The sequence below is a fragment of the Bidens hawaiensis genome, unplaced genomic scaffold (genome assembly GCF_021521415.1).
Source record: "Bidens hawaiensis isolate Kalapana, Puna unplaced genomic scaffold, B.hawaiensis_p1.1 tig00033899_1, whole genome shotgun sequence".
Lineage (NCBI taxonomy): Eukaryota > Viridiplantae > Streptophyta > Magnoliopsida > Asterales > Asteraceae > Bidens > Bidens hawaiensis.
The window spans coordinates 23,103-45,363 of NW_027495848.1; the positions used below are offsets into that span (position 1 = coordinate 23,103).

The 22,261-nt window shown below is 34.7% G+C and overlaps 3 protein-coding genes across 5 annotated transcripts; 2 read left to right on the forward strand and 1 right to left on the reverse strand.

Moving 5' to 3' along the window:
- The first annotated feature begins 213 nt into the window (after positions 1 to 213).
- LOC143585593 (transcription factor bHLH130-like) lies at positions 214 to 3,426 on the forward strand. Of its 3 annotated transcripts, none has more exons than XM_077067346.1 (6): positions 214 to 897; positions 1,809 to 1,993; positions 2,085 to 2,264; positions 2,332 to 2,397; positions 2,514 to 2,582; positions 3,071 to 3,426. In XM_077067346.1, exons 1-6 carry the CDS (start codon positions 246 to 248, stop codon positions 3,119 to 3,121), a joined length of 1,203 nt encoding a protein of 400 aa, XP_076923461.1. In that variant the 5' UTR covers positions 214 to 245; the 3' UTR covers positions 3,122 to 3,426. The 3 variants fall into 3 exon arrangements, with proteins under 3 accessions (XP_076923461.1, XP_076923462.1, XP_076923463.1); XM_077067347.1 differs by having other exon boundaries at positions 1,812 to 1,993; XM_077067348.1 differs by having other exon boundaries at positions 1,815 to 1,993.
- A 6,265-nt stretch (positions 3,427 to 9,691) lies between these two features.
- Positions 9,692 to 12,395, forward strand: LOC143585594 (ras-related protein RGP1-like). The gene is made up of 2 exons (XM_077067349.1): positions 9,692 to 10,096; positions 11,869 to 12,395. Exons 1-2 carry the CDS (start codon positions 9,870 to 9,872, stop codon positions 12,305 to 12,307), a joined length of 666 nt encoding a protein of 221 aa, XP_076923464.1. The 5' UTR covers positions 9,692 to 9,869; the 3' UTR covers positions 12,308 to 12,395.
- A 1,868-nt stretch (positions 12,396 to 14,263) lies between these two features.
- Positions 14,264 to 17,226, reverse strand: LOC143585595 (uncharacterized). Its single transcript, XM_077067351.1, has 7 exons — positions 16,953 to 17,226; positions 16,092 to 16,265; positions 15,917 to 16,009; positions 15,318 to 15,386; positions 15,026 to 15,232; positions 14,553 to 14,678; positions 14,264 to 14,463 (listed from the first exon to the last, which is right to left on the reverse strand). Exons 1-7 carry the CDS (start codon positions 17,211 to 17,213, stop codon positions 14,311 to 14,313), a joined length of 1,083 nt encoding a protein of 360 aa, XP_076923466.1. The 5' UTR covers positions 17,214 to 17,226; the 3' UTR covers positions 14,264 to 14,310.
- Between the last annotated feature and the right edge of the window lie 5,035 nt (positions 17,227 to 22,261).

Sequence of the window (22,261 nt, forward strand, 5' to 3'; positions counted from 1 at the left end):
CCATGTAACCGCACTTGAAAACCACCAATGTGATACTTCCACGTCGGATTCTGACACTTCTCACTAGGTTAATTCCACCAACACCCAAGGGCATTATTGGAAATCCACCTCATCCATATTCAATTCACTAGAATCTCAAACTTTATTATTATTATATATAGTCTCAAATCTCCCATATTCTCTCACTTTTATTTATATTCAACTCTTTAATAAACTGATTGATCATTGTCAAGCCGAGTTCGACAATGTACGATGAAGGTGGATTGTCGGATGTCATGGCGGCCGATATGAACTCTATGTTGCATTCGTCGTCTACGTTTAAGCATCCTTTGGATGGGGAGTTTTCGAAGATGAAGGATGTAATGTCTTCGGATAATTCTTACAACAACTATAATAATAATGAACATAATTATAATCAAGGTTGGGTTCATAACCACATTCAAAGTAATACACGATCTGAAAGCTCGTTAACGCGTTATCGCTCCGCTCCAAGCTCGTTCTATGCACATCTCCTTGAAGATGATTTTTTTGCCCCAAACACATCCTCAAACCATGACACGTTTTTCTCACAACAACAACAGCAGCAACAACAACATCACCAGCAACAGCAACAACAACAACAACAACAACAACAATATTCACAAGAGTTTATACCGTATGAATCATCATCTATGAAGCTAGAATCCGACGAATCAGGGATTCAAGAGATAGATTTTCCACGGGTGTCTACTGGTATATATTACGAAAACACGCAAAACAATAATATCAACAATCATCATGGCCATAATAATCCGGCAAGTTTGACAACAATTAGATCCATGAATTCAACAAGCTCAAATCTCATAAGACAAAGTAGCTCTCCAGCTGGATTTCAGTCCACCTTGAATTCCGAAAGTGGTAATTAATTTTTAATTCCTTTATTAAAATCTTGTTTATTTTAACTTGCAAACCTTCAAACACACTCAATAGTCCATATCAAGTGTTGGTCCATGAACATTAAGAGATTTGTCGTTATCATAATTATCATTAATATTTAATCACCTAGGATAATTATCTTAATATCTTTGTTATCTTTTTATGGTTTGTTTATTACAACTTGCATGCAATTAATAAATAATTAGTTTATACTTTCCTCCAATGAGATCGATGCATTGAAAAACAAATTACTTTTTAGGCCCACGAACTTTTAATTAAACGCATTGTCAAAGTGATTAATCCCATTAATCATTTAATCCCGTATAAATAAAATAAAGAAGTTAATTATCCACCTTGAAATAAAAGAAAATTTGGAGATAAATGTAGTTGACTTTTCCAACTAGGGTGCTTGGCTAGTTGGCTTTTGGATACTATAGGAAGATCATTATGAAGTCAATGTTTGAAAAACTATATATAAATTTTTTAATAAAAATGGTTGTTAACTGTTACCATCTTGTGTTCATTGTTTTATTAGTTTTGTAACAACATAATCTTTAAGAGTTATATGATTCCACATTGTCATGTTTTGAACAACTCATTTTTTCATTATAGAACTCATATTAATATATCCTTTTAAGTTTTAAATTCTTTAACTTAAGTAGATATGGATCCAGAAAAGATTCCAATATTTCTGTGCTTTTGGAGTGGGAACACGTGCTTCTGGCACAAAATACTTAATTAAGTATTTGATTCATTTATTTTCTTAACACAAGTTATTATCCATTTTAAAGTATGTATTAGTTATTTTATGTAATTATATATATAGAAGCTTACATTTCATATTCATATGCAATATTAATAATATTATTAAAGATTATTTTGAATTTTGATAGCAGCAGGTTTTGGAGGCATGAGAGATGTGGAGAAAACCATTTCTTCATGTAGGTTAAATAATCACATCAGTTTCTCCCCAGGGTTCTTGCCTCAAATCCCCGAAAACAAGAATCAAATAAACGATTCGACATTCAAGAGCTTGAAAAGGAGTAGAGACGGCGATTCAATAACGTTGGAGAGACAGGTTTCTCTTAATTATCCGATTCTTAAAATAATGCCACTCTAAAATTGCATAATATTGCATGCATATTCAGTTATGTATTTGGTGCTTTCAGAATGGATTATCTGGACCTTATAATACTCCTGGTTTGGTCCATCACTTGAGCTTGCCCAAAACTTCTACTGAAATGGCAGTTGCTGAAAAGTTCTTGCAATTCGGACAAGAATTGGTTCCTAGCAAGAGTAGTCGTGCAGCAAGAGGATGTGCGACACACCCACGAAGCATTGCAGAGAGGGTAAGATGAATATGATACATAACCGAATTGAATAGACCTAATGTTGACGCATACTTGCAATTTGCAGGTGAGAAGAACCCGAATAAGTGCTAGAATGAAGAAGCTACAAGATCTCTTCCCTAACATGGACAAGGTAAATGTTTAAACCTCAACATTATAGTTTAATTAGTAACCATTATGCATCAGTTTTGCATAAGTTACCATAATATATGTGGTAGATCTAAATATTTTTCATTTAACCATTTGCAGCAAACAAGCACAGCAGACATGTTAGATATGGCTGTTCAGTACATCAAAGATCTCCAGAAAGATTTGGAGGTAAACCCGATGAAATCATATTCATGATATTACATAAAATATAACATTTTGCATGGCATACCTTGATTAGGATATTTTGGTGGAAGTAGGTGGTTTAGGAATGAGGCTGTCTATATATGTGTGTCAGCGTGTCTGTGTGTGTGTGTTATTTCTTTACTTCTAGGCAGTTCGTCGACAAACAAGTTCGCTTGGGTGGGAAACGAACTGAAAAATTGTAAAGCGGTGTGTTAAGTTCGGTGAAAAACGCTATGGACTTCACTTCCACCCAAGCAAACTTGGCAAAGTTCGCTAGCTATAGTATCAAACTATAAAAAACACATTGTCATAGGTCTTATTAGTTTGCCGGGTAGCGAACTGTCTAGAAGTACAACAATAGGATTACAAATGTGGTTCCTAAACAACATATATATTTCACAAAACAATCTCATTAACTGGAGTAAGGATTTACCCACATTATTCTCGTGAACATTTCTTTGTCATGGGTGTAGAATCTCAAAGATGCTCAGTCAAGGTGCGAGTGTTCAAGTAGTAAACAATGAAAGATGTTCGACCATAAATTGGTTTCCGATAAGCCTTACAATGGAAAAAAGACGGAGACAGTACATCAAGCAATTGTGATTTTTTTTCTACGCGTTAAACCAACGTAGTCTAGGTTTATTAGTTCAAACATTCTACTTCGAATTCGTGTACATGGGCGACACCCATCATCCAAGTCTGGATCAATGTGATTATCATTTGTAAAATCATGAAGCTAGCTAGCTAGCTAGGTTTTAATTTTTGTAACCGTTGAACTTTTTCCTATGTTCTGTATGGGGTGTGTTTGCTCATAACTTAATTTAAGTAATTTTGAAGCTAATTAAGAACTTGTGACCCGGTAATTATATATATAAAAAACGAGCATATAATTGCTAATACAAAAAACTAATTCTTGTTAGATCTTGTAATATTACCCGGTAAAGAATATGCATGCTTGGAGAATCAAAATTAGTTTATGAGTCATGCATATTTGCAGCTAGAACCTTCATTTACAGATGTGATCTTATTTAAGTCTTTCATGGAAGAACATGATCTTTAATGTGTATATAAACTTAACATTTTAATCTTTTTAATTTAATTCATTTTTATATACACTTCAGTTCTTTGATTGTAATAGTTTACCCAAAAACAATGGCAAATTAATACGATTAACAATATATAAAATATCATACGAAGGGGTGAGCTTCTTCCTACTACGAAACTTTGGTCTGCCAAACTAAAGTTGTCTGTGGAACTTGACGCCAACCTAGTTGCTGATAAGTGAAATGTGTTTTATTTTAATTAGGCTAAACTTTGTGATTAGCTTGAATTTTAATTTCCTGATTTTGATGGAATTTGTTTCATCTTTTAAATTTTGATTATAATCTTTTTATGGCCATTTAAGAGGCTTAAACTTTTCGTAATTGATACTTTTATCAATCATTTTCAAGTTCATCTTTTGAGTAATTCATCACTATGATATTTATTAATCTTGGTTTCTTTGTTTTTGTTCTGCGTCAATTGGTATCAGAGTTTGTTACTATCCTGATGGCGACTGCCGAAAATTTTCGATAAATTATCCCAATATGGATAGGGTCTTGAGGTTGGCGAATTGTGGTGTGTAGTGAATAATCTCACTATTGGGTTCGACATAACCATGTTAGTGCTTGAGGAACAGCGCCACGTGGTTGAAGGTGGTCATAATAGCCACAGAAGTCATGAGGTGGAAAAACCACGCTAATCAGTGTTGCCCACATAATGGTGATATTGGTGGAAGAAGAGCCTACCGACCTCCTGTAAATCGACGAATTCAATTACTAATGAAGGCACTTCTGATGGGAGAACAAGCATAACATAGAAAGACTATATAAAGCAGAACTATATTGGTCATGAATAAGAACAAGGGTAGGTCCTTACCACCAGATTTTGAACAAATTTTATCGCTAATATCATAATTGGGTGTATAGAACCTGATTGATTACCGATTACACGAGTGAGTTATTGTGGCTGCAAGCAAGATGCAACCTAACTTAATCAAAGGATTAAACATTTGTTAGGTATATAAGTATTATGTGACAAGAGGTTTAACGAAGTTATATGAGAAATTTTATAGGGCAGTAATGCGATCGGCTATGACAGATATTACATGAAGCTTATTGCCGACCCATCAAAAAGACACAAATGTAAAAGATGGAGCCATGGAGGCAAAAGAGATGAGGATGTTGATGCGGATTTGTGGACACATAAGGTTGGGCCGAATTAGAATTATAGTGATTTGAAATAGGTTGAGGTGATATGTATCTCTAGTAAGATAAGGAATGTGAGGTTAAGATGGTTTGGTCATGTGTGGAGATAGATGACAACTTATATAGTTAGAGCTGTGGAAACCTTAACTATGGAGGGAGAGGCAGGGTAGACCTAGATTCAGATGAGATGGGCGGATTAGAAATGGCTTATTAGACTTGAACTTCTCTGAGGACATGGTTAGGGGATCGTGAATATGTAGGATTAAAATTTTGGACTTTTAGGGAGTACTTTTGTCGTAGGTATTCATTAGGACTATAGTTTTGCATATACTCAGTTTATTCCTATACTTTTGGTTCGCCTCATGCTTACTTTTTCAATTGTGTTACCTTTGCCTAAGATCTTTCATGACTTAGAAACTTTTGACAAAGCTTATGCGTACTATCATGGAGCCCGCACTACTTGTTCTTGCTTTTTTGTTGTTTAATCTATCGTCTGTTACTAATATAGTTATTTCACCAATTTATGTTTAGGTAATGAACTACTACTATATTAGCATTCACCTTTTAATTTCCTATTGTTGGTTGTTTTATTCTCTTAGCAACACTCAATGTTACTTGGGTTTACTACAGTTTACATGTAAAAAAGGGGTTTTTTTTATAGCCACCGGTCTTAGTGGAAACAACTTCACTATCACCTAGGATAAAATGGTTTGCCTTCGTCTCACCTTCCCTGGACCCATTATAGCTTGTGCTATATATGAGTTGGATTTTACCAGGCATTTTAATTTGTTTTTTTGTCTCAAAGCTCAAAATAGGTGTTCCATTATCAACTCAACCATCATTAATTGGGTTTAAATAAACTTGAACCGTTTTAAGTTTTTGCATAAAAACGTTTGACAATAAAAGGTTGGAGGCTGTTGATGTAGACGATTAACTTTATAGGGATCATTTGGTCACAAAAGAAAAATGAAGATAATTCAATACATGCATGCTGCATATATAGACCTTTAGTGCCTAATCAAGATATAATTTACATCTGTTCATTATTCTTTCTAGCAAGAAACCCCAACTTAGTTTTTCTTTGTTCATGTGGAAATTTGTGATGAGTTGATGACGACAGTGATTACTTCTGAAAATTAGATTGCATAGTTGCATTCTTGTTAATTTGTTGATTAAGTCAGATTTTGTCGATGTATGTTTGGTTCATGAATAAAACGATTCATTTAGTGTTTCTTAACAACCATGAAGGATAAGGATTAAGGAAGAGGTTTCTAATTCAAGCTCTACAGCTTTGATGGTAAATCTAACATTAAGACGTGGATGATATGTGAGATGAAAATAGAGACACTAACAATTCTAGTGATTCATCTAATGATTATTTTTGGAAAGAAAGTTCATAGAAATGTTCATGGCACATTTATGCTCAAAGAGCATTTGTGTGCCACCAACAACATTGGGTGACGCATGTTTGCATGATGGACAGTATACTCGTTTGAATTGGATCATATACATACGGCCTTTGACTTTGTGGTGTCAAGGTTTTGAATAAGGCCTTTTGTTTTCAAATAGCGATGGTCAAAGTCTCAAGATTGTAAAAATGGTTTTATTAATTACTAGAGTTCGAGAATCGAGAGTGTATGAGTTTTCATGGACCGACGTGGCCAAAACCTATGTCAGGGAACACTGCGACACATGCGCGAGGATCACTCGCATGGTGGATTGCGTGAAGAAGTCTACTTGTGTGGACGATTGGCATGAATTGTACATTGTATATAAGTATTGTAAATTTCTTAATAAATTAATAAATAGTTTACTTAATAAATGAACAAATAAATTTTGAAATAATTTAATTGTAAAATAAATACGAACTTTCAGAAAGATAAAAATCGGGTTTTAAAGCAGTTCTTTTTTAATATATAAATATGTTTTCAATTAGCATTATGCAATGTTTTTAAATTAAGATTATATTAATGTTTTTTATATTTATTATTATAAAAACATAATAGTACTATTATTATTTATAAATAGAAATGACACGATAGTTTTCAACGTGTGAAGAGTGAAACCACACCATATAAATTATTCAGAGTGGAGATGATGTGATACCTATATGATAATTTCCACACATGTTGAATATAGAACCACAAGCCATGGTCTAATTGATCGCCAGTTTTCATGTGGTGCTATTCTTGATCAATATTGGTAGTTTGTTATCTAATGAGTTCAAGTTAGTTATTAGAACTGCTTGATTTGTCGTCTTCTATTGGACCGAACCAACATGACTCTTATATTCGAAATGAAATACTGGTTTTGGACTCTCCCAATTTGGGGTAATATACCCTTAAAGTCCCCCACCTTGGTGATGTGTTTTATTATCATGAGACAATAATAAGATTTCAATTCGAAATTCAAATGAATATTTGTTTATTATTAAATACCTTCATGTCATTGTTTGTTCTATTGTATCCTCAACGACACTTGGGTACCCCTAATTGACTGGTCACTTAATTTCCCTCTCTGCCACATGCTGATTAATCAATGGTTTGTTCTTTGACCGATTCCTTCCATGTTTTTACAAAATCATCACCATCGGTATATCATTCGTTTCTTTTTCAGGTATGTTTCATTTGATCTTTTCTTTACCAAAACATCTAAGAAGAATATGACAACTTTCTACTACATTATGACCTGAGAAAATGTTGAACATTTTACGAATTTAGATGGCATTGCTTGGGAATTAAATCACGTTACTTCTACCTACAAAGAATCCACCACGCATACATCCCTTTCTTGCTTAAAATATGCTTTGTTTACTAAAACTGGCTTTCAATTCGTAAACTGCAGGAATCCATTTAGTTGATTCCTCTAACTGTCGTTTTTCATAGGTCCACATATCACAATGCAATCCTCACGGTCTTGCTAAAGCTCTGCATTTTGAACTTTTCTATCGTGTGCTTAATATGGTTATTAATATGACTCTTTTTCATGCATTTTTATTTGATCCTTAAATCAGGCTCCTAATGAAATCCACTCTCCTAGGTTAAAGAATTGGAAAGATCACTTCTTTGTTAATGGCTTATGTTTTCCAAAATATATATAGTTTCATTCTCATGACGATTATCCTTTTGAGAGGCCTATTTATTTGTGTTTTGTTTGAAGTTCTCCCATATATACTCATCTTCTTTATTTAGATGTGTAATCAGGACACATAGAAAGTCCTTATTCTATAGTCTAAGCATACTTAAATTGCAAGGCCTTAAAATTCTAATTAAAGTGTTCTATCATGAATATGAAATTATAACTCCTAACACAATGACAATCTTCCGCATCTACAATTGAATGCATCTACCATTAATGGGATTGAAAGCCAATCAATGCACAAATCAACTGTACCTTAATCATTTTTTAAGTACTGTTACCAAAAACGACAAATTATCCTCATTATTGGCACCAAAATCTTCAAGGATACAAATAAGCCTTAAATTTGTTTAAAAAAAAATTTCAAATGTCAATTAGGTAATGTCTAATCGTCAAGGTTTATCTATAAATACTAAATTTGATGTATATAGAAAAACCATAAAACTTTAATTAAGCCCTAATTGGATGTTAAGAAAAACATACAATCCGAACATGACTCATGTATACGTAACTTAACACTGATAAAACTTGCTAAACCAAGATTTTAATCGTTTTGTATTATATTTATTTTCTAAACTATTACAAATTCGCTATAGCATCATATAAATATCCATTAAACAATCGTGTTTAATTGAAGTCCATTCATCCTTTAACTTTTAGTCCTGATATAAACTATACAAGAGTTTGACGGAAAAAAACCAATACCAACCTTTTAACCTTTTATAAAGAGCTCAAATCCATAAATTTATGAAAAACTCATACCACGAACGATGACACAATGTTTAAAACTGTGTTCCTTAACATGTCTTTCTGAACTTAAATTAGTAGGGTTTTGATTAGAATAAATGGTTTTTTATTTTTTCTTAAAACGACAACTTTCTTGTATTTCTTAAGCCACCACACTCCTCAAATTATAGAACCCCGTTGTCTAACTTTGGCTAGATTATGTTGTCTTAACCGGGCCCATACTGGCTTCAAATTTTGGGTTTTTTTTCTCCCGGGAAACCATATCGTCGGATGCCACTTGACAGTCGTTGTGCCACAACAAGAGCAGAACTCTTTGACATAACACACGGTGGGATGAAAACCAGGGTGGGATCAGAATTCGAATTGACAACGTTTCAAGCCCTAACTCAAATCATTCTTTGTCGTGTCCACCAAAGTGACACAAGTGAGGATCAAACTTGAGTCTCGACTAGAAAACTCAAACCTTATTACCATTAGGTCACAAGTGGTTACTTATTTTAGTGTAAACAACCAATTTTTAATTTTTATAACAACAAATTAACACTAATTTTATTCAATAAACATCTAATCTCGTAAATGCGATGTAATGGTAGGAAATTTGGGTTTCACAATGATGACCCAAGTTCAATCCCCCACTTATAACACTTTGGGATAACATGGGTGGCTTAATAAAGAAAGAGTAAGATCTTTGTGATCTACAGTTCGATCTGAGGGCGTCCGGATTTTACTACCAGTAGGCCTTCGGGTGAACGGTTTTTCTCGAAACTAGAGATAACTTTGATGCACTTAACGACTGAGTTGAGCCAGCTGGCGGTGGTCTTTTCTCATTAGGTCAACCTGTATAAAATACCTAGACATTCTATTTCTATTGGCCGTAAAAAAAAATATAAAAAAATTAAAGTGTTGTTAAAACTTAAAAAAATAATAAGCAAATGCTTTCATTAAAAATAGTTGTGGTAGTTTAAATCACCCCAAAATCAAAGCATAGTTAAACACAAGGTCTTCCATTTTCTTTACACCGTCTTCATAACCAAAACCCAAACCCTCACAAACCCATCAATCACCAAATTCGAACCCTTTAATCAATTAATCAACTGCCCACGTTGATTAAACCGATACCCAGTTGGTATATTGATGAGATATGGCGAATTACCACGGCGATTTCAGTCAGAAGATCGATTACGTGTTCAAGATCGTGCTGATCGGTGATTCTGCGGTGGGGAAGTCACAATTGTTGGGTAGGTTTGCGAGAAATGAGTTCAGTTTGGACTCCAAGGCCACAATTGGTGTCGAGTTTCAGACCAAGACCATGGTGATTGATCACAAGAATGTCAAGGCTCAGATTTGGGATACTGCTGGTCAAGAAAGGTGTTATCTTTGATCTTAATTACTGGTTAATTATTTGCTTCTTGTTGTATAATTGATTAGAATTTAGGGCTGGTTATCGAGTGTAAACGAACCAAACTAGACGCTGATCGTGTTCGTCCGTTTTATATCCAAAAATGGTTATTGTAGTAATTATAAGCATAATTATATCAAGATAAAAACAGTAATAGCACAATTCTAATACGCGAACATATACGTAAATGAACGTTACCGGACGGTTGTAATAACAAGATAAATGTAAATAAACGTTATACAAATGCATTACCGAACGCTCAGAGACACAATTGAACGAAAGCAGCCTCTGTTCATGTCGTTCGTTAAGCTTATTGAACGAAAAAACTTCCCGCTGAACGTTTATGAACGGTTCGTCGAGCTTTCGGTTTGTTTTCAGTTTGTTTACAGCCCTAGGGCTGAATGTGGTAATATGATTGGGGGTGTTTGACATAAACTGTTTATGGTTTTAATAGTCTTTTTGAAAACACACAACCAAACAGTCACATAAATGGATAGAATAGTTTTGTACTCAAATGAAGAAGCTTATGAATTATGATGTATGCATATTCTTTGGACTCTACAACATAAGTCACTTGAAATTGATACATATATGCACTTGGTATTATATATTATGGACCGGTTAACGTACAAAGTGAAAAACCTGTACGAAGCAAGGGGAGAAAATCACGCAGTGGCAATTTGGTAATTACGTTAATAGTGTAATTATGCAACAACTCAAAATCCAGCTAGCGTAATTAATTACGACTAGGGTAATTATTATTAATTTATCAAATAGTTGAAGTTATGTTGTAGCATAATTATGAAAATGCCACCGCGTTTCGTTCTTCACTTGATAGTCACCAAGTTTCTTCAGTGTTTAACTAATGTCACTCACACTTTTTTCAAAATTTCAAACTACAGAAACCACTCAAGTTTTAATATTGTGACATTGCTGTAAAAATTTTATATAAATGTTAAAATCTTTCAAAATTAAGTGATTTAAATGTGAACAAAATCAACAAATATAAAACCTGGTTACTATTTGGTAATTATTTTTTTCAAGTTAAACCTGAAGCAGGATGTAATTGTGAAGAAACAAGTCACTAAATAATAATTAACTTTTTTAATCGGTCCTAGGGATATACTTGAGATCGGCTCGTTAAAAGCTTGAATCTAGTCCAGTTTAAATGAGTTTGAGCCTGAACTCGAGTTTTTGTTAAGGCTCAAGAAACGAACTCGAGCCAGAGCTTTGCATATCGAGCTCGAGTCTGCTCGCCAGCCTAAATGAGTTTGAGCCTGAACTTGAGTTTTTGTTAAGGCTCAAGAAACGAACTCGAGCCCTAGCTTCACATATCGAGCTCGAGTCGGCTCGTGAGCCTAAACGTGCCTTTTATCTATATAAGTTTTTGCTTAATATATTTATCTAATAACTATAAACATGTGATAAAAATAATTATATAATATAATCAAAAAAGTTAATAGATAATAAATGAGCCGAGCTCATGAGCCAAGCTCAAGCCTTAGAAATACAACTCTAAATAAGAAGAGCCCGAGCCCTCTTAAATTAAAACAAGCCAATCTCGAGCCCAAACGAGCTCGGGCTCTGGCTCAGCTCATAATGGCTCGCTTACACTCATTCCATTTAGGTCATTAAGTTTAAACAATTATGAAAATATCATTGAGGATTTATTATTACTTTCCAATATTATCCCAAAACATATCATAATTATTCATCTATGCTATATGTTTAACAATTACAGATACCGAGCCGTGACTAGCGCGTATTACAGAGGAGCAGTGGGGGCAATGTTAGTGTACGACATAACCAAACGACAGTCATTTGATCACATTGCCAGATGGCTAGACGAATTACGTGGTCACGCGGATAATAATATCGTGATTATGCTGATAGGAAACAAATCCGACTTGGATTCTGCACGTGAGGTAACAACCGAGGACGCAAAAGAGTTTGCAGAAAGGGAAGGGTTGTTTTTCATGGAAACATCTGCACTTGAAGCCACAAATGTAGAGCCTGCATTTGTCACTATTCTTACAGAGATATATAAAATAGTTGGTAAAAAGTCTCTCGTCGCAAATGAGGAGTCCGAAGGGAGTTCGTCGCTTCTTAAGGGGACGGATATTGTTGTTCCGGGTCAAGAAGCGTCAGGAAAAAGCAAGGCTGGTTGCTGTTCGTCTTAGTGAATAGTGTGTATGTTACAAACTTTTGGTTCTTTGGTTTTGTGTATGGAATTTTATAATTGAATTTGAATTTTACTTTCTTTGCCAACTTACCTTTAAGAAATGAATATTTCTAATTAGTTAGCCTTACATAATAGTTATTGTAATTATTATTTGATCATCTTTGATTTATTTTAAATAGTTTGTTTCCAACTCGTTTATATTCTTTTTAGAGTTGGTTATAACCTGAATCAAACTCAAACGTTTTTAACTGACCATTTTTATTCGGATCTGGTATGACCCCTGGGCGTATTTGCAATTGGTCTTCTGGTCAAATGATATGGGGTGATAGTTAAGACTTGAGATTTTTATAGTCTTAGGTTTAGAACGTGATTCAAGCGGTTTTCCTACAATGATGAGTTTTCTTTTTGATGATGTTCTTGAGTGAGTCAGATTTGAAACGTCAAAATCGGTATAGGCGGCTAATATATGTCTTAGAAAAGCTTGCTCAAGTATTGGGTGTAATTTCTAAATGTTGTTAAAAAAATGTTTATTTTAATTCTTTTTAATGAAAAATAGCAAAATTTATGTTATAGGTCGTTGTTGAAAATATGTGGGTGCGTGTGTGTGGTGTATAGGTACTAGGTAGAGAGTACAAAGCTATATATCACGTGTGTCCATTGTCGTTGTGTGGTTTGTAAGCCCCTCACGTACGATAACATGAGTGAAACATATTGATTTCGGATCCACATAACCAAACAATTATTTGGTCGAATAATTATTCAACTGATAAATCACTTATGCTCTATGTTTTAGTTTATATAGTATTTTTTATTACACCAAATAATCCTTGATCAATAACGGTGATATAGCTTCATCTTGCGAGGTTTAAAAACACTCGATCTGATCTTATGGAGCATACTAAAAACATTCACACATCCATTCTAGACTACGTAACCAAGTAGTTTTAAAACCCAAAACGTCACAAAGTTGGTTTGCTTTATGTGATAACACCACAAGCTAGTTGAGGTCTACTATGGCGAAACATTTAGTCCGGTTGCTAAACCAACCACTATCCGCACAGTTCTAAGCATAGATTTTCTTTAAGGTCTTGACCCGTTCATTTAGTTTGACGTTAAAAAAGCCTTTCCAGATGGAAATATTTAGGAAAATGGTTTCCATGCACCAGCCAATAGGGTTTCGAGAGTCAGGCTTTCCCGATTATGTTGATTATAAAAGAGATTTTTTACGACCTAAAGAAAGCCTTATAGGCATGGTACCGACGTTTTGTAGAATATGTTTTCACATTGAACTTTCATCATAGCCAATGTGACCACTCCCTGTTTATCTATGAACATAGGAAAGACACATTGTGTATTTTGCTTTATGTTGGTTATATTATTCTGAATATCTTGTTAGATTCTCTCCGACACCATTTTTTGTATCCTTTCCCCATAGAGTTTGCTATGAAAGATCTTGGTCCACTAGGTTGCTTTCTGGGAATTGTAGTGACTCACCACGGACCACGGTATAGCTCTATATTTATTTTTGTGTTACGTGTTGATAATAACATATATTACATCATGTTAAAAAAATCGAGTTTTCAAGTTACACATTTTTCTGAAGTTTTCTTTTAAACCTACCCCTAAATATATTCACACCATACTTTTCAGTTTTCACATAAATCAGTATCTCCATGTATATATATATATATATACATACTTTTTTGTTGCATGCATTAAAAAAAAGTTTCATGAAGAAATAATTTCTAGACAAAAGTAATTAAGGACATATATTTCATTACGTGCAAAATATTAATGACTTGTACAATTACCAACTTCGGTTTACACAACCTACAAAGGAAATCGCATACAAACATAATAATGTTGCCAAATCACACCACACTTGCGACCAAACAAACATAAATAGCCATTGATCGGTCATTTATTCGCACCATATATCTTACACACAACAATACACTACTAGATAATTAAGGATCCATCGCTTATTCGGTCACCCGACATCTAAGCCCCAGTTTTTCCCTTGAGGTTAATCACAGAAAGCTCTTTTTCAAAGTAATCTCCGGCATACATGGGTGGGTAATTGACCGCAAGAGGCGATTTTGCAAAATGTCCCAAAGGCTTCAGCACAGCATCGGATGCTACATTCGAAAATAGCTAAAAATACCAAGAAACAAAGTGAAAAAATGAGTCTTTTAAATTATATGAGTTTACGAAACATGTTTGAAACGGATTGATGCACTTACAGTTGAGGATACCCTCCAAAGGCTTCGGTTTTCCTTTTTCGCTGCTTCGACTGCATCAAGAGTGCTTTTAGTTACCACGACTTCATGCATACCGGCCTTACAGTCACCCGCGGTCATCCATTCTAACTACAAGTTGAAAGAAAAGATTATGTGAGCATACAAGATCTATATAATGACAAGAAATCGTTAGATGTCTTTGTTGGGCAGTTGGACCATACAAAAATAAACCGAAGCTCGGGGACCATATTTAAGTGGTCATCAGTTTCTTCGTTCAAGCCCTCGAATTTTATATTAGAATTGTGTGATTTTGTGCGTTCCAGATGTCGTATGTTGTCATATTCCCACGTGTAACGATCCTAACGCCTAAGCAAACTTCTTTTTTTTTTTTACTTTTTATGCGAAGGGCCTTGATTTTAGGATCCACTTTAGTTCTCAAAAAGGTTGAGCCGGCCATGTGCCTGTCTAGTAATTACCTGTTTTCCTGCCTGGATAAGTAGACATCCATCAGGAACGATCACTTCGACTCTCTCCCCATTCCTTAACCAAATAAATAGACCGGGGAATTTACTTTTGTAATGAATCGTTAGAAAGTTGATGTCGTAATGGTATCCTGCGAACACGGTTCCTTCTATTGCGTGACGTCCGAGATCACTTCCTGTTGGTGCAAGAAGATGTGGACCCTGCAATTCATAGTTAGATCAAAACAAGGAATTTATAATATATATGTACTAATATTACTAGTAGAAAGTTAACTGATGGGCTTACCAGCTTCATTAGATTAGTGAATGAGTCCTTTGGCAGGTCAAATCCAATTGCAGCCATTTCAGCAACAGACTGAGCTAGCAAAAGTAGTGTTAGGAAAATTCATTCACTCTTTAACAATTGCATGATGAATTAATATAAAGAACACGTGAACATAACGTGGTTTACTCGATCTATGTGATCGATCTAGCTTCATCCAAGACTGAACTACAAATTAGACTTTTAGTGTTTTTGATTTTGATGCAATTATGTTATGTTATAAGTACGTAGCGGATGTAAAGGTCTTGATGAGTCGGATCATTTGGCAAACATCTATATGTTTCAGTTAACAATTTTAGTAATTTACAGAATCTTTTATTTTTATTTGTCTTTCACTTTAACTAACTAATTAGTTTTCATTTTCAGTTTTGAAACTTTGCTAACCAAATTTAGAGTTCCCTGTGAAGAGACCATGATGTAATGTTTTTATTCATTTGGTAATGTATATATCAAATTTTTTCAAGGCTGGTTTTATTTTATATTTCATGCTTTCGCTTTGTGTGAAGTCTGTATAATTCAACACGTAGTTAACATGATGTAGGAAATCGTTACGACTAACAAACCTCCACGGTCGATATCATTTTAAAACCCCATGAATCCATGATTTTTTTCCATTCGGGGAAGCCTTCGGGTAAGACAGGCTCAGAGTTCAATTCCTACATGATAAACGAACATAAAAGAACAATTAGTGATTTGGCATGCAAACCAATGCATTCCAAGAGAGAACGTATACGTAACCTTGAACCGAGTCTTGGATGGCCTCGGGCCAACCCTCCACATGTAGCGCGCCTTAAGATCTGGACCGGTTGGAATGATAGGCTGGCGATCTTTAGGCAGTGCTCTCAGCCTCTTTTGCATCTCAAGATCAACCAAGCTACGCGGTATCTCTACTCCTCCTGGTGTTGATCCAACCTGTTTGCGATCGATCCATAAATAATTATAAGCAAAATATTAAGTCATCTTAAAATTAACATTTTTGTTAAAGATATCATAAAACAAACTAAATATTAAAATTAATTATATGTTAATATTTTGATTTTAAAATATTTATTAATATTAGTTTGTTCTAATTTTCTTCTGTAAATTATATATTATTAATTATTGATAATATATATCACCTAGCTAGTCCACATCCACATAACTAAAAAAGGTAAAAAAGTTAAGCTCTTAGACATGGTTTCCTGTGAATATTTAGTAAAATTAGGTGTGATATTAGATGTCATAATCCAACTTTAATGTCTACTAACACGTTAACACTTATAACTTTATCTTTTTCTGGATATATATAATATAATATATTATAAATTAGTCTCGATTGTGTTGGAAAATCATCCAACATCCCATTTAAGTTCCGGATCAAATGGAATCTTCACAAATATAATATATTATATAATTCAAGTAATTAAATGTATGGAATTTATATACTTTTGTTTCCATCAATTTCATCATTTCTATAGTAACTCATATATATACACAAAACAAATGAGTATCACCGACGTCCTGTCGTTATCTACCTGCACGGATTAGCAAAATCCACAAGCAATCTGGTTAAATGGTTTTAATAAAATTTAAATATATAAACAAAGGTTAATTAATTACCTGATAATGTTGATAAGGACGTTCTTGAACACGCTTAACTTCTTCCGGCTGCTCAAAATACTTCTCCATCATGTCGATAAATCGGTCATTGTCTTCGGTTGAGCATCGTGGGTCTCGGACCAGCAGAGCCCCGGTTTCTCTCAGAATCCGGCTGACCTCAGAGCACACGGTTTTCAGCTCAGGATGTTTGAGTTCATCACAGCTGAATTTGCCCGAAACCGGATCGACATATGGAGTTAGATCGATCACCGGAATGTCCATTATCTTAAGGAAAGATGTTATTGGAGAGTAAGAATATGAAGATGGAGTGATGAATATTGAACACAATGAGCATGCATTTATAAAGATTCAATGGTGTAGGGGTATGGTACTAAAACCCGGTTCTACGACCCTAAATCTATTATGTTTGGCTTATTTTATTACATGGACTAATACAATGTTATCGGGCTGAGGGGGTTTTGTGGAGGTAACCCTAACTGGGTCAGGCCCATTAGGGTACCATGATGGTGGCCATGAGACTCTCTATATAAGGAGGTCTCCACCTCTTTATCAAGAGGTCATGCTGAATAAGAGCCACCACCACTTTTTGTGTCTGTAAACAAGAGATCTTAGGATTTCTTAGCAGTCACCTCCACACCCCCAAAAAACCGTTGCAGGTCTCAAGCAGCTGAAGAAGAAGATCAAGACGTGGTTCGTTCATCTCAAAAATCCGTGGAAACATCGTCATGAATTAACTGTGGTTAGGATTCCATTACAATTGGAGATAGACCACATATTTTTGGTCATGATGGATATTATTAGGTATACGTACTAAAGTTACCATTTAGTCAGATGACCGTATACATGAGTTGATATACGTATGATGTTGAGAAGAATTAGATTTTTATATAGGTGGTTTGGAGTAAGTGTTTTCAGGATACTTCTTTTTCAAGTTCTTGTACTTTTGTATATTTGGACGGTTTGGGAACTCATGTAAGTCCAGTGATTTGGCAAACGAACTCGGGTCCTCAAGTTCACAGGTGTGACAAGCAAACTTAACTCGAGTTTGCTGGTCAAAGTAGTGAATTTTATCGAGTCATGAGACATGAGAGTTACTACTGGCTTGTTTTGTTCTTTTTTAGTTTTTTTTATCAAACTCACAAACACATATTCAGGCTAGCTAGTTGTTGTGGGGCTTTAAACCCAGTTCCTAATGCAACGTGGCCGGCCCTTATCACTGGCCACACCTTAAGTGCATGATGTTATGGAGGCTGGGTTAACGAATGGATTAGTTAAAACCTTGCTTACATGACGGTATATGACACTTTAACCAACCTAACCGAAACATAAAGGCATTTAGCCTTAGAATCTCTTGAGACATACCTGCTACCAACCCTAAAAATAAAAAATAAAATAAAAAATCTTTCATGACAAGAGTAGTTTGTCGGAAAGGGTAAGTAGTTGATGCATGTTTAGAATGCCATTAAAACAGGAGACACGTGGGTTGATGAGAATGGAGGGCACTTGAGGTTAAATCTCCTTAAATCTGTGTAGGGCCTAAAAGAGTTAAAGGTGAAGGACACACACTCACAGACAGACACAGTAACAAATGAGACACAGACACAGACACAGACACTCACAAAAGTAACAAATGAGACACAGACACTCACAAAAGTAACAAATGAGGGTGGGTGTAAACATCAACATCGTGACTTTGAAAAATCATATTGTTTTTTTATTTTTCTTTATTCTTTTAAATAATATTTTAATCACTAACGAGCAACTGATTCACCCGATCATCTTCATTTCACCCTTTATAGGAAACCCACATAAATCTACTATAGATGAGAAAAACCATAGGTGAGACTTGAACTCAATACACCCCGGCTCTTTTTTAAATAAAGTCTTTAGATGACTCAACTCAACCATTTAAAGAATGTGTTTCCAAGATTATCTCCAATAATTTAAGTTTCCAACTTTGTCCCTTTGTTATCTCGTCGCCGACGAAATGATAGCGAACACCGACGACAACATAACGCATCGCTGCTACCCTACGTTACGTATAACATAGGGTTGACGATGCGTTATGTTGCTAACGTATGGTAGCGGCGATGCGTTATGTTGCTGCTACCTTGTTATGACAACACAAGGATTCCACGATGCGTTAGTGATAACGCATCGCTGCTAACCCACGTTAGCAACATAACGCATCGTCTGTACCCTACGTTAGCAACATAACGCATCGTCAACACAGATTCCAGCCACGTGTCGTTATCCTATTTGTTTCAGTAACGCATCGTCGGTGTTCGCTATCATGTCGTCGGCGACGAGATACCAAAATGTCAGAGTTGGAAATTTGAATAGTGGGGATAAACTTGGAAACACATTCTATGAGTGGGTCATTTTAGGAATTTTCCCTTCAATTTTTTTCTTTATTTATTATTTTTGCAAGCTTGAAGCAACTCATGAGTCATGAGGTTAAATCTTTGAAATAAAATTAGTTATGAAACTATTAATTCACTAAATACACTTTAAGCGAAAATTTATTTTGGCATATTTTAGCGTTTCAGTTATTTATAGTGTTATAATAATTGCATTATATTAAAACAGGGAAACACGTGGGTTGATGAGAATGGAGGGCACTTGAGGTTAAATCTCCTTAAATCTGTGTAGGGCCTAGAAGAGTTAAAGGTGAAGGACACACACTCACAGACAGACACAGACACAGACACTCACAAAAGTAACAAATGAGAGTATAACATGTGTTTGCATGAGGGTGGGTGTAAACATCAACATCGTGACTTTAAAAAATCATATTGTTTTTTTATTTTTCTTTATTCTTTTAAATAATATTTTAATCACTAACGAGCAACCGATTCACCCGATCATCTTCATTTCACCCTTTATAGGAAACCCACAGAAATCTACTATAGATGAGAAAAACCATAGGTGAGACTTGAACTCAATACACCCCGGCTCTTTTTTAAATAAAGTCTTTAGATGACTCAACTCAACCATTTAAAGAATGTGTTTCCAAGATTATCTCCAATAATTTAAGTTTCCAACTTTGTCCCTTTGTTATCTCGTCGTCGACGAAATGATAGCGAACACCGACGACAACATAACGCATCGCTGCTACCCTACGTTACGTATAACATAGGGTTGACGATGCGTTATGTTGCTAACGTAGGGTAGCGGCGATACGTTATGTTGCTGCTACCTTGTTATGACAACACAAGGATTCCACGATGCGTTAGTGATAACGCATCGCTGCTAACCCACGTTAGCAACATAACGCATCGTCTGTACCCTACGTTAGCAACATAACGCATCGTCAACACAGATTCCAGCTACGTGTCGTTATCCTATTTGTTTCAGTAACGCATCGTCGGTGTTCGCTATCATGTCGTCGGCGACGAGATACCAAAAGGACAGAGTTGGAAACTTGAATTAGTGGGGATAAACTTGGAAACACATTCTATGAGTGGGTCATTTTGGGAATTTTCCCTTCAATTTTTTTCTTTATTTATTATTTTTGCAAGCTTGAAGCAACTCATGAGTCATGAGGTTAAATCTTTGAAATAAAATTAGTTATGAAACTATTAATTCACTAAATACATTTTAAGCGAAAATTTATTTTGGCATATTTTAGCGTTTCAGTTATTTATAGTGTTATAATAATTGCATTATATTATGACATGTTAAGTTGTTTTTGTACTTGTTGGGCTGTTTAACTGCATGTGTATAAGCTCCAAGAGGGCAAGAGGAAAGGAGAAAGATAAAAAGAGGAATCATTCTAAATATACTCTCTTTCTGCACTTTAGCTTCTTCCTCCTCAGGTCCAACCCTTTTAATTTCTTTGGAAGTCCATCATAGGTGCACAAAATTTGATATTGGCTATATGTTGTTCCGAGTCTGGTAAAGGGGGTCAAAACACAGGTATAGCTAATACTGGGTAGGGTACACAACTTATTATTGAACAAAAAAGCCCAATCCTACCTATGTAACCAGTTAGGGTCGGATATGGTTAAAACAGGGTACTTAAACCGAGTTTTAAAAATTAGTTTTGTTAAAAAAAGAAAGAAAAAGAAAGAAGAAAAGAGTAAAGATTTGAATCGAACTTAAACAAATAACTAGAAATCACTTCATTTTCTTTAATTTTTCTATAAATCTGACGTTCCAAGTGATTCTCTCGTGTTTGCAAAGAAGTGATCCGGGTTGTGGAGGGCGAGCAAATGCTGCCAGGGCATGGTGGTGATCGTAGTCAATAGCCTGAGTGAAACATGTGGCTGCTAGTGGTGGCTATTGGCGACGGTTTAGGGTTTTGACGCCTTAAATGGGTTTAAAAGAAGGTGTGGAAAGCTAGAGATTATTTTATACTATCCACTTGAGTTCAGTATGCCTTATTTTGGAGTTTGTAAAGTGGTTTTAGACTGATTCATGTACAAACTGTGTTAATTATTTAAATATGTGGTAATCATTTAGCGTGTGATTAACGGGGTAAACCACGAAATGTTTTATGTCAGTTTTCGAGTTATTTTGGAAATGGGTTAAGAACATGACTTTAATTGAGATAATTAAGCATGATAATGTTTTTGCGATGGTGCTTAATTTGTGTACTTAAGTGGTGACTTGGTTATGTGAACAATTTTAGTTAAAGTGCATTTAAAAATGGCTTACGGTGCAGCATGTTGCCCGTTGACTTCTGTTTTAATACAAACACTATTTTTTTTAGAATAGTTCAAACTTATGCTAAGTGTCTTTTATAGAATAGTTTATAAATAATAATACACATGTGTGTATTCTATTTTTTTTACTTTATTAGTTAATACTTTTCCATCATAATTCCCATCAGTCAACTTACATGTCTTTATCACCTTTCGCTACCATTTTGTTTTGTTTTTTTTAATCTCACTCTCAAGTTCCATTTTAAAAATCTATACATATTTAATCAACTTTAGAATTTCATAAATTTCTTTAAAATATATGTGAACTTACATAACTTCATTTTCAAATTAAAAACATGTAAAGATTTTAAAAACAGTTACCTTTTATTGTGCTACACACAATAATATATGTAAAGATTTGTTTTTAACCCTTACACCCCACTCTATGTAAGAAGCACATGACAATAACATAAGTTTTATACTAAAATGTAAATTATTTCTAAACTAGCATTGATATCCGCGCGTTGCAGCGGTGCTAATTTAGTTTGATTGTAATTATTTTGTGCTACTTAGGTTTACATCAATTTTGAAATAGATTTTAGCACATTTAAAAATGTTCAAAATATATAATAAGAATGAATGTAATAGTTGTTAGCCAAAAGA

What these genes read in the sequence shown, in the direction of transcription:
- LOC143585595 (XM_077067351.1), bottom strand. Translation starts at nt 17,213, where the DNA reads ATGGACATTCCGGTGATCGATCTAACTCCATATGTCGATCCGGTTTCG. An exon ending in CATCCAAGACTCGGTTCAAG is followed by an intron (nt 16,010 to 16,091) that starts GTTACGTATACG and finishes TTTATCATGTAG; the next exon opens with GAATTGAACTCTGAGCCTGT. An exon ending in TCACTAATCTAATGAAGCTG is followed by an intron (nt 15,233 to 15,317) that starts GTAAGCCCATCA and finishes TATGAATTGCAG; the next exon opens with GGTCCACATCTTCTTGCACC.
- LOC143585593 (XM_077067346.1), top strand. Translation starts at nt 246, where the DNA reads ATGTACGATGAAGGTGGATTGTCGGATGTCATGGCGGCCGATATGAAC. An exon ending in TCTTCCCTAACATGGACAAG is followed by an intron (nt 2,398 to 2,513) that starts GTAAATGTTTAA and finishes AACCATTTGCAG; the next exon opens with CAAACAAGCACAGCAGACAT. An exon ending in ATCTCCAGAAAGATTTGGAG is followed by an intron (nt 2,583 to 3,070) that starts GTAAACCCGATG and finishes TCATGGGTGTAG; the next exon opens with AATCTCAAAGATGCTCAGTC.
- LOC143585594 (XM_077067349.1), top strand. Translation starts at nt 9,870, where the DNA reads ATGGCGAATTACCACGGCGATTTCAGTCAGAAGATCGATTACGTGTTC. An exon ending in GATACTGCTGGTCAAGAAAG is followed by an intron (nt 10,097 to 11,868) that starts GTGTTATCTTTG and finishes TAACAATTACAG; the next exon opens with ATACCGAGCCGTGACTAGCG.